Source organism: Brachionichthys hirsutus, chromosome 13 (genome assembly GCF_040956055.1).
Source record: "Brachionichthys hirsutus isolate HB-005 chromosome 13, CSIRO-AGI_Bhir_v1, whole genome shotgun sequence".
NCBI classification, from domain to species: Eukaryota; Metazoa; Chordata; class Actinopteri; order Lophiiformes; family Brachionichthyidae; genus Brachionichthys; species Brachionichthys hirsutus.
In genome coordinates this window covers 1,179,971-1,191,773 of record NC_090909.1, presented here as the reverse complement: position 1 = coordinate 1,191,773, position 11,803 = coordinate 1,179,971, and the positions used below count along the sequence as shown (strand labels likewise).

Here is an 11,803-nt window from a genome sequence, read left to right as displayed (position 1 = left end):
ATTTCTTATGGAGCATGTAAATGAAGTTGACAGTATGCAGGACTGAAAAAATACTCAGGTAGCAAATAACAGCAGCTGGAGAGACTTATTTAGTGAGAAAACAATGATGAAAAACCAGAAATAAAAATAGGAAAACAAAAATAAATGTCTTAAATGGAGAGCAAAGTGTGTATACAGTATAGACCACATAGGGCAGCTATACAAATAATAAATTGATTGCACACATGGGGAAATGAGCAACTTTAAATTCCGCCCTGAGGTAAAGATGTGCTATGAGCCACCCGACTGTAAAACATAAATACAGCATATATGTATAAGTGTACACAAGGGCAATAACAGAGCAAGCCTTTTAAATTAAATTGAAGTATAAACCAAATTCCAAGAAGACATAAAATGGCTGCCCTCAGGGTACTTTTCATGGAGAATCGAGGATCCACCCACTTTTTATTGGGATCTTTTCCAAGTAAACAGGTTCCTTCGGCCATATGTTAGGTAGTTGATGCGTAATAGTGATGTCTGACAATATTACTTTAAATTAAATAGGTATAAATATAGTTTAATTGAAGAAATACATTGTATATGTGATATATTTTTTATTGATTTAATACATAATTAAAATGCTTAAAATCCCACAAATATGTATAAAAAATACCTTTCCAAGACCTGGCAGATGTGTCCGTACATCTGGGACAAATCCCACTCCCAATGTAAAATAAGGTAGAATTCAACATTTATCGACGGAAGGGGGAAAAAAACCTAAATGGCAAAAACAAAATTGCGTTTATAAAGTGAAAAAAAGAATTCACGAAACGTAAATCGATCCTCACATGGTTATTACGGTAATTTAGAGTGTCCGTAAAGCGGCTGTCTCTGTCGCGGACTCGTTGTCTGTTGTCATCGCCTCTTCAGAGCTTAAGCTAAACTGCGTACTCTATGAACGATGTTCTGAACGTTAATTTTACTTTTGATACGGTCGCTGTATAATTTATTTTTCATTAACCCTTTTTTTAAAGCTGCTACGGGATAAAGAAAGTGTTGTGTGAGTGCTGTGGTAGCCGTACAGCCACGGTTAGCTTCCAAGCTAATGTAGCAACATCGCGTTTACATTGCTAGCTAGCTAGCTAGCTCCTCAACCAGTACGTACGTTATAACGGAACCATACACACTGAAGAATATGGGAGAGTCATATCCGCTGTCAGGGGTCAATGTTGTTCTAGTTATGGCCTATGGAAGCTTGGTAAGTGTAGTTGTGCTAGCCGGTTAGCCTAGCCGGTGGCTCGTGTGCTGCTGCTTTATGTGAAGTTTTGCTTTGCTTTGCTTTTAGGTGTTCGTACTGCTGTTCATTTTCGTGAAGAGGCAAATCATGCGTTTTGCGATGAGATCCCGCAGAGGGCCCCACGCACCTATCGGCCACAATGCACCCAAGGTGGAGTGGATCGTCCCTTTGTCTTGTCTTGTGTCACTACGCTTCAGGTGCTGGAGGCGCGACTCCAGTGTCTTGTCTCTTCACAGGGTTTGAAGGAAGAGATCGATTCCAGGCTGTCCAGGGTCCAGGAGATCTGTTTCGAGCCCCGTCTCCTGTCGGAGGAGGATGACAGGCTGGAGCAGGGATCACAGATCAGTGAGTCTCTTCCTCAGAGGCGTTTGTGCCTCCGTAACCCGTTTTATGTGCTTATAATCTATTCTGCAAACCGCACCCTGTTTCAGGCTGCTTCAACTACCTGTACAGAATGAAGGCTCTGGATGCCATTCGTGACTCAGGTCGGAGGTCACGTTTTATCCGATGTTTTACCGGATCACATTTTGTGCCTCGTCCCAGACCCGTTTCTAGCGTTCCTTCCCGTTTGTGCCTCCCAGGCCTCCCTCTGCAGGAGATCAGCCGCAGCCCCAGCGCGTTCACTGGACGCGGTTTCCGGAGCTGGCTGCTGGAGGTGCGCAACTCTCACTCCCTGATCAAGAGCAGCCGCGGCGTCCTCATCGATCGCCTTCTAGACGGCTACGATAGAGCCCGGCACGGGACTGGGGTGCGTGCGGCTCGTGTTTTTGCGTGACTGGTGACACGGATGGAATACTGTGGCGCTGACGTTATCTCTTTGTTTCAGGCGTTTGGGGAAGCCGAGTTCCTCGGATACCAGCGAGCTCTCGGCGAACTCGCTGACGTGTAAGCGCTCCTCCAGTTCCGGCCTTGCGACATTGTTAGCCCAGTCGTTCCATTCTCCAGCGCCACAGTGCTAGCTGCGACTTTTAAAACACGACAAGCTGATCTCCAACAACATGGATGAATATCGTTGCGTATTCTCGTTTGTACTTAAATGACCTCCGTCCGTCTCGCGTGCTAAACATCTCGCAGTAATCGCCTCTTTCTCCGGACTCGCTCAGGGTTAAGGCGTATTCCAGCACCACCAGTCTGGACCAGCATCACCAGTCCGCGGCCAAGGGCCTGACCGGCTCTCCTTCCCGGAGCCCTCCCTCCACCATCCAGGTCACCTACCTGCCCTCCACGTGTCAGCGCAGCAAGAGGCCCAAACATTTCCTGGAGCTCAAAAGCTTCAAAGACAACTACAACACACTGGAGAGCACGCTGTGAGGCCGTGCGGACGATGGTTGGACGTCCTGTAGCCGTTTGGTTTCTACCCAAATAAGTTGGGACAGGAAACAATGTGGTGTGGACATTTCCAGACATGCTATTTCTCTAAATATCCTTTTTTTTTTGGTCATTTGAAACCCCAAAACATCTTATTTTGAATATTCAGAGAACAAACCTGATTGTAGACACATTTTCATTGTCATTCTTTACCAGAAATCATACATTCATATTTACATTTGGTTGTAAGAAAAAAAAAAGTGTATTTTAATTTTCTGTGTGTTTTGTACAGATCTAATATTTATATTTTATTTTGTATTTAAGTGAGATGCTTTGAGATAAAGGCCTTACAACCTGCTGTGTGTTTAATCTGTCCACCAGGTGGCAGCACAGTTTTATAGCATGACATCACAGTAGAGATGACAGGAAGGCTTGTGAAACTTTACAAAAGCACAAGTCAGATAAACCAGGAGTTACATTATATTTAACAGAGTCTACGATAAAAGCAAACCGTCCAAACTTCGATATGCTCGTTTGCAATGTTCACAGCGGTTGGGTAGTTTCTAAAAAAATGTTGGCTTGAAACAATAATTTACAAACAACGCATCATATAAATGAGTTAATGAGAAACTATTAAATAGGCACCATTTAGCACAAAACTGGTTAAATAAGGATGTTGAGGTGAATTAGCCCTTGCTTCCTTTTTTAGTAGCTTCTAACAGATATTCTCCGACATGACTTAAATAAAGGTCAAAACAAATTAAAACATTTAAAAGACAACGCCATTACTCTTATTTCAACTGTTATACCAGAAATATATTTAACTGGAGTAAATATTTGTGAAAGAGCCAAATGGCCGTCGTCGTTGCCACCGAGGTGCGAAGCACTGAGGAATGTGACCTTGAGCCCTGCTGCTGGGACGGGACGGGACGGGGGCAGGGGTGGGGGGGGTCATGAAGGCTGTCGGTTCAAGCAGAGCTGCAAACACTCGGCGCTATCATTTGCGCATGTGTAACAGACATTCAGAATGATTTATGATTCATAGCAAAGCAAATCTCAACCAGTTTTTAAAAAACGGATTGTGCAAACAGGGAACTTTGCTGAAGGTCTCCAGAACACTTTCTGTTCATATTGGTCAGGTTTGTGTCTCTGCATGTCTGGAAAACTCAGCTCCTTCCTTGTTCCCTTTCCAGGAACCCCCCCCCCTCCTATTTTTTCCTCCTTTCTGTTTAAAGCTAGGAAATCCAGTAAAGTTAGGCAGAACAGCCTCAAGCGTCATTACGACGTACCTAAATGAGCTTTGGAGTTTAAATTACTATGTACACTATTTTACTTCTGATCGCTCCCGCGGTTGAAGCTTCCCTCAGGACTTGAGTTCGATGACCTTTATGAAGGGCAGGGCCTTGTTGCTCTGCGTGGTCGGGGTGAGAGCTTTGCTGCAGAGGCGGAAATGAACGTAGAATTCATTCTTCTCACGGGGAATGAGAAAACGGGGCCAACCAGGAGGTGGCTGCTCACCTGTATACGACCACCGGCTTGTTCTCGGTGGGCGTCAGCGGCGGGGGGTCCTGACCCGCCATGAAGTACTCGATGTGGTCATGCAACTCTCTGTTCTGCAGACAGAAAGGGACGAGGGATAATGGGATAATGGGATAATGGGACGGGGCGCCAGCTCTCCGTTTGGGTTTCAAAAGGACGCCGCTTTTAGCATTAGCGCAGGAAACACAAAGATGCGGCGCGAAGTCATCCGGATTCCCTTTGCAGGGACTCGAGCATCCCCACCTCAGCTTCCAGGAAGGCCACCTTCTCCTCCAGGTCCCCGATGACTCGCTCTCTCTCCTGGATGACCGTCCGGGAGTTCTGCAGCTGCAAACAAGCAAACAAACAAACATAAATGAGGCTCAGGAGAGACGCAGCTCCTCTTATGCATCATCTTGTGTGTGCGTGTGTGTGTGTGTTCTCGGCATCAGTCCTCAGCGGGCCCGTGTGTGTGTGTGTGTGTGTTCTCGGCATCAGTCCTCAGCGGGCCCGTGTGTGTGTGTGTGTGTGTTCTCGGCATCAGCCCTCAGCGGGCCCGTGTGTGTGTGCGTGTGTGTTCTCGGCATCAGTCCTCAGCGGGCCCGTGTGTGTGTGTGTGTGTGTGTTCTCGGCATCAGCCCTCAGCGGGCCCGTGTGTGTGTGTGTGTGTGTTCTCGGCATCAGCCCTCAGCGGGCCCGTGTGTGTGTGTGTGTGTGTGTGTGTGTGTGTTCTCGGCAGCAGTCCTCAGCGGGCCCGTGTGTGTAAATACCTGCTCGATCATGTGCCGAACCTTCCTCTGCTGACTCTTCAGCATGTCGTCCAGGTGATGGATCTTCTCCCTCAGGGCGGCCACCTCCCTCTCCAGCTCTGCACACCTGGAACACACAAAGGTGTGAGACAACTCGACTATAAAGCACAAACGTACAACTTGTATAAAGCCATGAACGCAACGTCTTCTCATCTAATAAGTTTATAACTTTCATCCGGTCACGAAACAACTTTTACCTCTTACTGCACCGGTGTTTTTTTTTTTTTACTTTTCTCACCTCTCCTCCTCCTCCTGCCTTTCTTCCCCGGACGCTTTCAGGTGCAGCAGCTCCGCCTGCCCCGCCTCCATCTCCTCTTTGAGGGCGTCCCTCTCCACCTCCATGCTCTCCAGCAGCCTCTGCAGCTCCTCCACCTGCCGGTCCCGCCCCTCCGACCGCTCCGCCGCCTTCCGCAGCCGCTCCGACTGCTCGGTCAAGCGGACGCCGGACGCGTCCGACTCAGCCTGAGAGGGGGGGGGGGGGGTCCATAGTGGGCGGGGTCAGGTTTGATTTTGTGCGTCTGCGCTGCGAATCACTAGTCTCTGGACTTTATTAAAGAAGATTCACAACATTCACGTTGAACCTGCGACTTTAAGGAGAGACAGAATCTCCACCTGCAGCGTCTCCATCTCCTCCTGGTGCCTCTCCTCCATGTCCTTCAGCTGCGCGTACAGACGCCTGGTCGCCTCCCTGAGCCTCCTCGTCTCCTCCTGGCTGGCCCCGCCCTGAGGAGAAGCCGTCAGACTCAGTTAGAACCGAATCGGACCCGCTTGTTCCCGAGGGCGAGGCGGGAGCTAACGAACTGCTGCTAGCTCAGAAAGTTATTCCCCCGAGGTGAGAAAAGCGTTTAAGTCTGAGCGTGATCAATGCTGAGATCATTTTCTGTGTCGGGAAACGTCCTGGAGGTGAGAAATGTTTTTTTTTTAATCATACATGTTATTCCTGTCATTTCAATAAAGATTTGAATGCATTCAAACTAGCTGATTTGAATGCATTCAAACCGGCCTTTGAAGTTCCCCGCGGTTTAGCAAAAACACACTCGAGGACGCCGAGCTGTGATTGGCTCACCTGAGGGTCTGACTCGACGAGAACCGCGTTGCCATTGGCGACAGCTGGTTGGCTGCTGGGCACGTTGACCGGACACTGAGGGAAGCAACGGAAAATTAAAGATCCATCCATCTATCGATCAGAGCAACATTTAGAGGCGGAGCCTCCGATCGGAGGGCGTTACCTTGTTGCTGCTGCTCTGCCTCGCCGCCATCTGCTCCCTCAGGGTCTTCAGACAGTACCTCACCTACGAGGATCAAACGCACGTCAGCTAGAAACAGACGCCGCCTCACTCCAGACAGCCTGAGAACGCCATCCTCACAGTCGCCGCCGCCGCCGCCGAGCGATGACTCACCTCCTGAATCTGAGACACCTCATCGCTCAGCATCCTGACGCTCTCCGCTGCCTGCGGACGGGCTTCAAGGAAAACCTGGAGCGCCGGAGAAAACGGGAGAGCTTTACGACCCTTGGGATACGCGCTCGATTTTGAGCTCGCAGAACGAGTTTAAGGCGCCTGCGACGATCCTGGAAGGAAAGACGAATGCAGAGGAGAGGAGGGAAAGAGGGACCTTAGGCGACCTCCTCGCTCTGAGACCACACAGTCGCACAGTGGGCGCCTAGCAACCGGCGCCGAGGGAACATTTCCATCGCATCCGTGGGGGGGGGGGGGCACATTGCGGCCCGGCGCTCCACCACAGACCGGCCCAGAATATAGTAGCAGTAAATCGAAACAAACAAAAACCTTCATGACTGCTGAGTCATCCTCAGCGCCGTTGCCTTGGCGACACAAACAGGGGAAAGAAAGGAATCTGTCCCGCATGTTTTTACGACTTCTCTTCAAAAAGGAGATTCTACGTGATCGGAGAGCAACACGAGAAGACGAGGCTGGAGAAAGCCGCTCGCGTGGCTCACCGGGCTGGATGTTCTGTTCTGTTCTGTTCTGTTGTCATGTCAGCCTTTAATCTCGATCCCTTCGTCGTCTTTGTTCTTTTCTTTAATGCCACGAATGAGACTTTCCTGACTCCGTGGAAACTGCTCACATAAATCTTGCATCCTTGGAAGTCTTTCCTCCGCGTCTGTTTCTGCTGAATTGCTCTTCTTTAACGTCGCTATCGTGTCGACTCGTTTGGCAAACGCAAAGTGAGAAAAACATTTCGTCTTCGCTTCGCACGTCTTTTAGCGCCTCTTAGCGCCTCCCCGTGAGAACGACGCCTGCGGGCCGTGAGACAGGAATGACGACGATTCGGTGACGCGTTTTCTGGATGTCGTCAGAGCGTAAATAATAAGCATTAATCTAGAAGCATCGGTCAACGCGAGGATGTGTCCCAGAACAGGTGCTGATCCAGATCACCATGTAGACCCAGTTAGGAGGGGGGGAATGAGCTGCTCGGGGGAGGTCTGTGCTCTCCGAGTGCTTTTCTAGTTTAACTTCAGAATGTGTGTGAACATGCCTGAGATAATTCATGTTGAGGCCCACGCAGCGCGGAAAGGCCCGGCTCGTAAAGGCCCGGCTTGTAAAGGCCCGGCTCGTAAAGGCCCGGCTCGTAAAGGCCCGGCTCGTAAAGGCCCGGCTCGTAAAGGCCCGGCTCGTCAAAGGCCAGCCCAGGTCGCCGCATGCCGACGCGTTCTGCAGCCAGAACACGGGCGGAAACGGGTCGCTTTGAGCCGTGGCGTCTAAAAACCATCAGAGCCGAGGCGCCGACAGGTAAACCGACGTTTCATCACCTGATCCGAGGACGCCACGTCTCCAGGGCTTCTGTCAAGACCGAGGATTATGGGACGGACACACCCTGGGAGGCGCTCGCTGTGAAAATAATGATGATCCTTTCAGGCAACAGTCTGCGGCAGGAGGATGCAGACTGTGAGCGTGTTTAAGTACAAACACGTTGTAAATTCACCCACAATACAGAACTACGGCACGGGAACCTCTAAAGGCGGCCTCGCGGGACAGGTTGTTGGTTCAACTCCATTCCCGCTGAGAAGGAGTGACTCTGATTAGATCCAAACCGGCTGCTCATGAAACTTTGCATATAATGATAAAAACGTTCGCACCTTTTTTACATGAGATAAGGCGACGGCAGCCGATGGTTTTTATAAAACCTGCATTCGAGCCAAGAAGTGAAGCAATTTTGACGAGTCAGGAGTCGGTCGACAACATTCCTGTTCTGTGCAGCCAATTACAATCATGAGAAGGAGCCGTGCTAAAACCGGCATCCCGCCGCGGCCACGCTCCCGATAGATGCACCCGAATTTAATATAGAAGAGGAAAAATGAAGACCTGAAATGAACATTCTGCCCCTGAATGCATCACAGCTCTGCCCTTCAGGGCTATTTTCTACTTCTCTCTTGTCCTCTGCTGTCAGGAGGAACAGAGGAGGACACGTCTACCGGTACGAGAGCTCAAATAGAACAGAGCTGATCACATCGTCGCCCCCATCACTTCCCCCAATCAATCAATACAGGCGCCTCCAGCCCGGCTCATCGAGCTGCAGATGAGGAACAAACCCACAAATAGATCTGTGTGCTAAAGGAGAAAGGAAAACGGGCTCACGGACATTTGCAGCTAAAGCCTTGTCACCAAAGGCCACCAGAGATCAAAGCAATGACTCCAATCAATGCATCTTGGTCTGAACGATTTCCAAGCAGCTCGGCTAGAAGCACGATAAGCGATACGATTCCAGCGCCACTCAAGGCATCCGGTTCTCAGCCCGCCTGTCCCGGACGACTGATGCTAATCCACCAAGCGATCCGTTAACCAGATAACCAAGAGAGGACGTCCCACGAGCCCTCCGCGTTACCTGGCTGTGACCTCCACCTGGCCGGGGGGGGGGGGGGGGGGGACGCTGTCCCGGGACGCTTCGGGATCCAGACAGCCGACGTCTACGTGATTAAACGCCTGGGAAGCTGCGGCTGGGTGAGCCGCCACCGGCTGCCCAACCCTCTTTTCTCTCTCCACAAAGCCAGCACGCGCACACACGCACACACACACACACACACACAGGGGGCTGTTAGCCTCCCCCGCAGGGCCGTTGTGTCCAGAGAAAATGTCCACACTTCGGTGTGGACTGGATGTCCTCGCGGACACGCAGCTTATTTATGGCGATAACTGACCGACAGATGCGAGCGTGGAATGAAGGGGGCTTGGCTTGTCGTCCCCGTGGCGACGGCGGTGGGTAGCAGCGCCCTGAGGAATGTGTGCAGCGACGCGTATGAGAGTCTTTATATAACCCTCACTGGCACCGTCCGTCCGGGCGCGCAGAACAAACGAAACGGTGCGACTAAAAGTGAAACGCCTCCGTCCCAACGCGAGCCCACGGGCCGCTCACGCCCGTCCCGCAGCCGAACCGGGACCAGTCGTTCATCAATAAGCAACGAACCCTGGGAGGAGGTGCTGCTTGCGTCATTTAAAACGCAAAAATCATGAATTGATCAAATAAACATGTAAAGAAAGAATATCTTTGATATTTACAGCATTTGTTTTGTGGAGATTTTTTTTTTAAATAGGGAGAAAAATATCCGCCGTTCCTTCAAAAAAGTAAAATGACTCACTTCTTATACAAAAACAGAAACATTTACTGCAGTACGACGTTAAAACACGAGGTTCGTGTATCCTACATGAAGGTCTCATAATGCACCTCCCGCGTTTCTTCACACAAAGAGCAGGCGTCCACCTCGAGTGGGTGTTTGTACTACAAACCCTGCATTCCACGACGGTGCTTGTGTGTATTTATATTTGTTTACTCTGTAAACGCACGCAACAGGCTCAGCAGGCCTGCATTGCGTTGCCATGTCTGTTAACAAAACACCCGACTAAGCTGCTTTAATGCCACCTTTGGCTGCGGCGTCCTCGTGTTCTCACGCCACGACACATCGTTCTCACGACAATCGATTAAAAGACATGAAATGTTGATGAAACTAAACTTTAAATAGTCGTGAAAAGCAAGCTGTAATGGCAACACTGTCATAATGAAAAGAGAAATGCAAGTTCAGACAAAACACATATTTGACTTTTGGTGAAAAGAAGATACACATACAGTCAAAAATTAGCATATCGCTGACATCACGTCACGTGACTGATCAATCATCTACCTGGATGCTCTAAGGTTTTCATTTTAACGCAAAAAAAAAAAGGCAGGTTTTTGACATAACATAAATATAGATGTTTAATATTTTGTAGCTAAAATCTACACTATAATTTCTATCAGCTTATCCTCACGCTAAACGGCACGTCCAGACAAAGAAGTTATTAAATGATTGTTAATAAAGATCAAACAACAAACCGACGAGTTGAATCAATCATATACGAGCGAGTACTTATACTTCTCATTCATCACTCACTTCCCCGGTTTCCTCCGTCCGCTGCGAACCTCCGCTCATCTTCCGGGTCCGGAACGTGAAGCAAAGGAATAAAAAAGTGAGTTTGTCTTTCTAGTGTTTACAGATCCTCCTTCTTCTCCTCCTCCTCCTCCTCCTCCTCCTCCTCCTCCTCCTCCTCGCAAACAAATTACACCAAACCACGTGTCGCGTCTCTCTCTCTCTCTCTCTCACTACGGCGCGTTTTTTCCTTTTCTTCTTTTTTACCGGTTTTATATTTTGTTTCCGTTCTTAATTGTATTTTAGCATTCAGATATAAATCTTAATATCCTAATGAATACCGGTAAGTATTTATTGTGTATTTATAGTTTTTTTTAATCGTTGACAAGCCGAAAGTACACTACGGTAGTAGTCGTAGTAGTTTTAACGTGATGACGTAATGACGTTTTAACGTCCTGTTTTAAATGAAGTGAAGCGTTTCCTGTTTTGAAAGAAATCCTTTCCGGATGAAATCCTTCTGATAAATTACTCTCGTTGTGAAGTACAGTACACAGATAATACATAATCAATAGTAGCAGATATTTAGAAGATATATTATTTTTATTTTGTCTGTTTTCCGAATATAATGATATTCAAACTAGCGTGTAATAGCAATATTTTGTTTTAATGTGAAACGTTTTATGTTCATATAAATACATGATCTGACAGTATTCACATTTCAAAAAGTTACATTATGTTATAGAAATGAATTTTCTTTTTGTATTTGTCTGAATGCTGAACAAACCTTTAGAACTTTCTTCAGTACCGGTAGTTTAACATTGTTAAATCTACTTAAATTCATATTTATATTCACATCTATGTGATTATAGTGTAGAACCGATCTAGATACGTTTTAAACCCAACTTGATTTCCCGAGCCGTTTGTTCCAGGACGCCGCCTTGTACATGTCGATACAACAACCCCCAGTAAACAGAACGTGTTTCGCTTTGCTTTGCGTGCACGAGGCATCTGCTGAACGACACCGATGCAACAAAGGCCGCTTTGAAGGGCCCATCCCATAATGAACAAAACAGGGGGTTTATTTCAGTCGCCACCTCTTGTTGCTGCTCAGGTCACGTCTCATGTTCAACCAGGTGTTTCTGCTGAAAGTGTTCTTGATCAAAAGCATCAAAATCCTCTTACAATAATTCAGGAGACATTTTCTCTGCATATTAATATTGACGCTGAGCTTTTTTTTGCAGGTTTGATTTGCTTTTGCAGTGTGAGCAGCTTCGGACCCTCAGCCGGATACAGCACTAAAGATGGAATTAAATGTGAGGCTTGAAGCTTTCAGTGTGATTGGTTCCAGTAAGGCCTCTGACGCCATGCCTCCTGATGAACCCCCCCCCCCTTTGACCACTAAACCATTAGTCCGGCTCCACTCCTGGGAGGAAGATCTGTGAAGAGGAGCAGGCGGGCGTCCTCTGCATCTCTGCAAGGGCTTGCCTCGGTGTCTTTGATACGAGTTTTGCATCACATCTGCGGTCGTCCCTG

General features: G+C 48.3%; 2 protein-coding genes across 3 annotated transcripts; one reads left to right on the top strand and one right to left on the bottom strand.

Annotated features, from left to right (window-relative positions):
* Window positions 1-883: 883 nt before the first annotated feature.
* On the top strand, window positions 884-2,597 carry LOC137902866 (protein C1orf43-like). Of its 2 annotated transcripts, XM_068746962.1 has the most exons (7): window positions 884-1,237; window positions 1,325-1,426; window positions 1,513-1,621; window positions 1,708-1,761; window positions 1,858-2,024; window positions 2,103-2,161; window positions 2,380-2,597. In XM_068746962.1, the coding sequence occupies exons 1-7, from the start codon at window positions 1,175-1,177 to the stop codon at window positions 2,585-2,587; spliced, it is 762 nt and encodes a 253-aa protein (XP_068603063.1). In that variant the 5' UTR covers window positions 884-1,174; the 3' UTR covers window positions 2,588-2,597. The 2 variants fall into 2 exon arrangements, with proteins under 2 accessions (XP_068603063.1, XP_068603062.1); XM_068746961.1 differs by having other exon boundaries at window positions 1,708-2,024.
* Window positions 2,598-3,887: 1,290 nt separating this feature from the next.
* On the bottom strand, window positions 3,888-10,333 carry tuft1b (tuftelin 1b). Its single transcript, XM_068746965.1, has 10 exons — window positions 10,295-10,333; window positions 6,312-6,386; window positions 6,141-6,203; window positions 5,978-6,052; window positions 5,524-5,634; window positions 5,150-5,373; window positions 4,873-4,978; window positions 4,367-4,450; window positions 4,103-4,197; window positions 3,888-4,020 (listed from the first exon to the last, which is right to left on the bottom strand). The coding sequence occupies exons 1-10, from the start codon at window positions 10,331-10,333 to the stop codon at window positions 3,948-3,950; spliced, it is 945 nt and encodes a 314-aa protein (XP_068603066.1). The 3' UTR covers window positions 3,888-3,947.
* Between the last annotated feature and the right edge of the window lie 1,470 nt (window positions 10,334-11,803).

Excerpts from the sequence above, each read along its gene's own strand:
- LOC137902866 (XM_068746961.1), top strand. The coding sequence starts at position 1,175 with ATGGGAGAGTCATATCCGCTGTCAGGGGTCAATGTTGTTCTAGTTATG. Across the intron at positions 1,427-1,512 it reads TCGGCCACAATGCACCCAAG|GGTTTGAAGGAAGAGATCGA; the intron begins GTGGAGTGGATC and ends GTCTCTTCACAG. Across the intron at positions 1,622-1,707 it reads GGAGCAGGGATCACAGATCA|GCTGCTTCAACTACCTGTAC; the intron begins GTGAGTCTCTTC and ends ACCCTGTTTCAG.
- tuft1b (XM_068746965.1), bottom strand. The coding sequence starts at position 10,333 with ATGAGCGGAGGTTCGCAGCGGACGGAGGAAACCGGGGAA. Across the intron at positions 5,374-5,523 it reads AGGAGATGGAGACGCTGCAG|GCTGAGTCGGACGCGTCCGG; the intron begins GTGGAGATTCTG and ends CCCCCCTCTCAG. Across the intron at positions 4,979-5,149 it reads AGGCAGGAGGAGGAGGAGAG|GTGTGCAGAGCTGGAGAGGG; the intron begins GTGAGAAAAGTA and ends TGTGTGTTCCAG.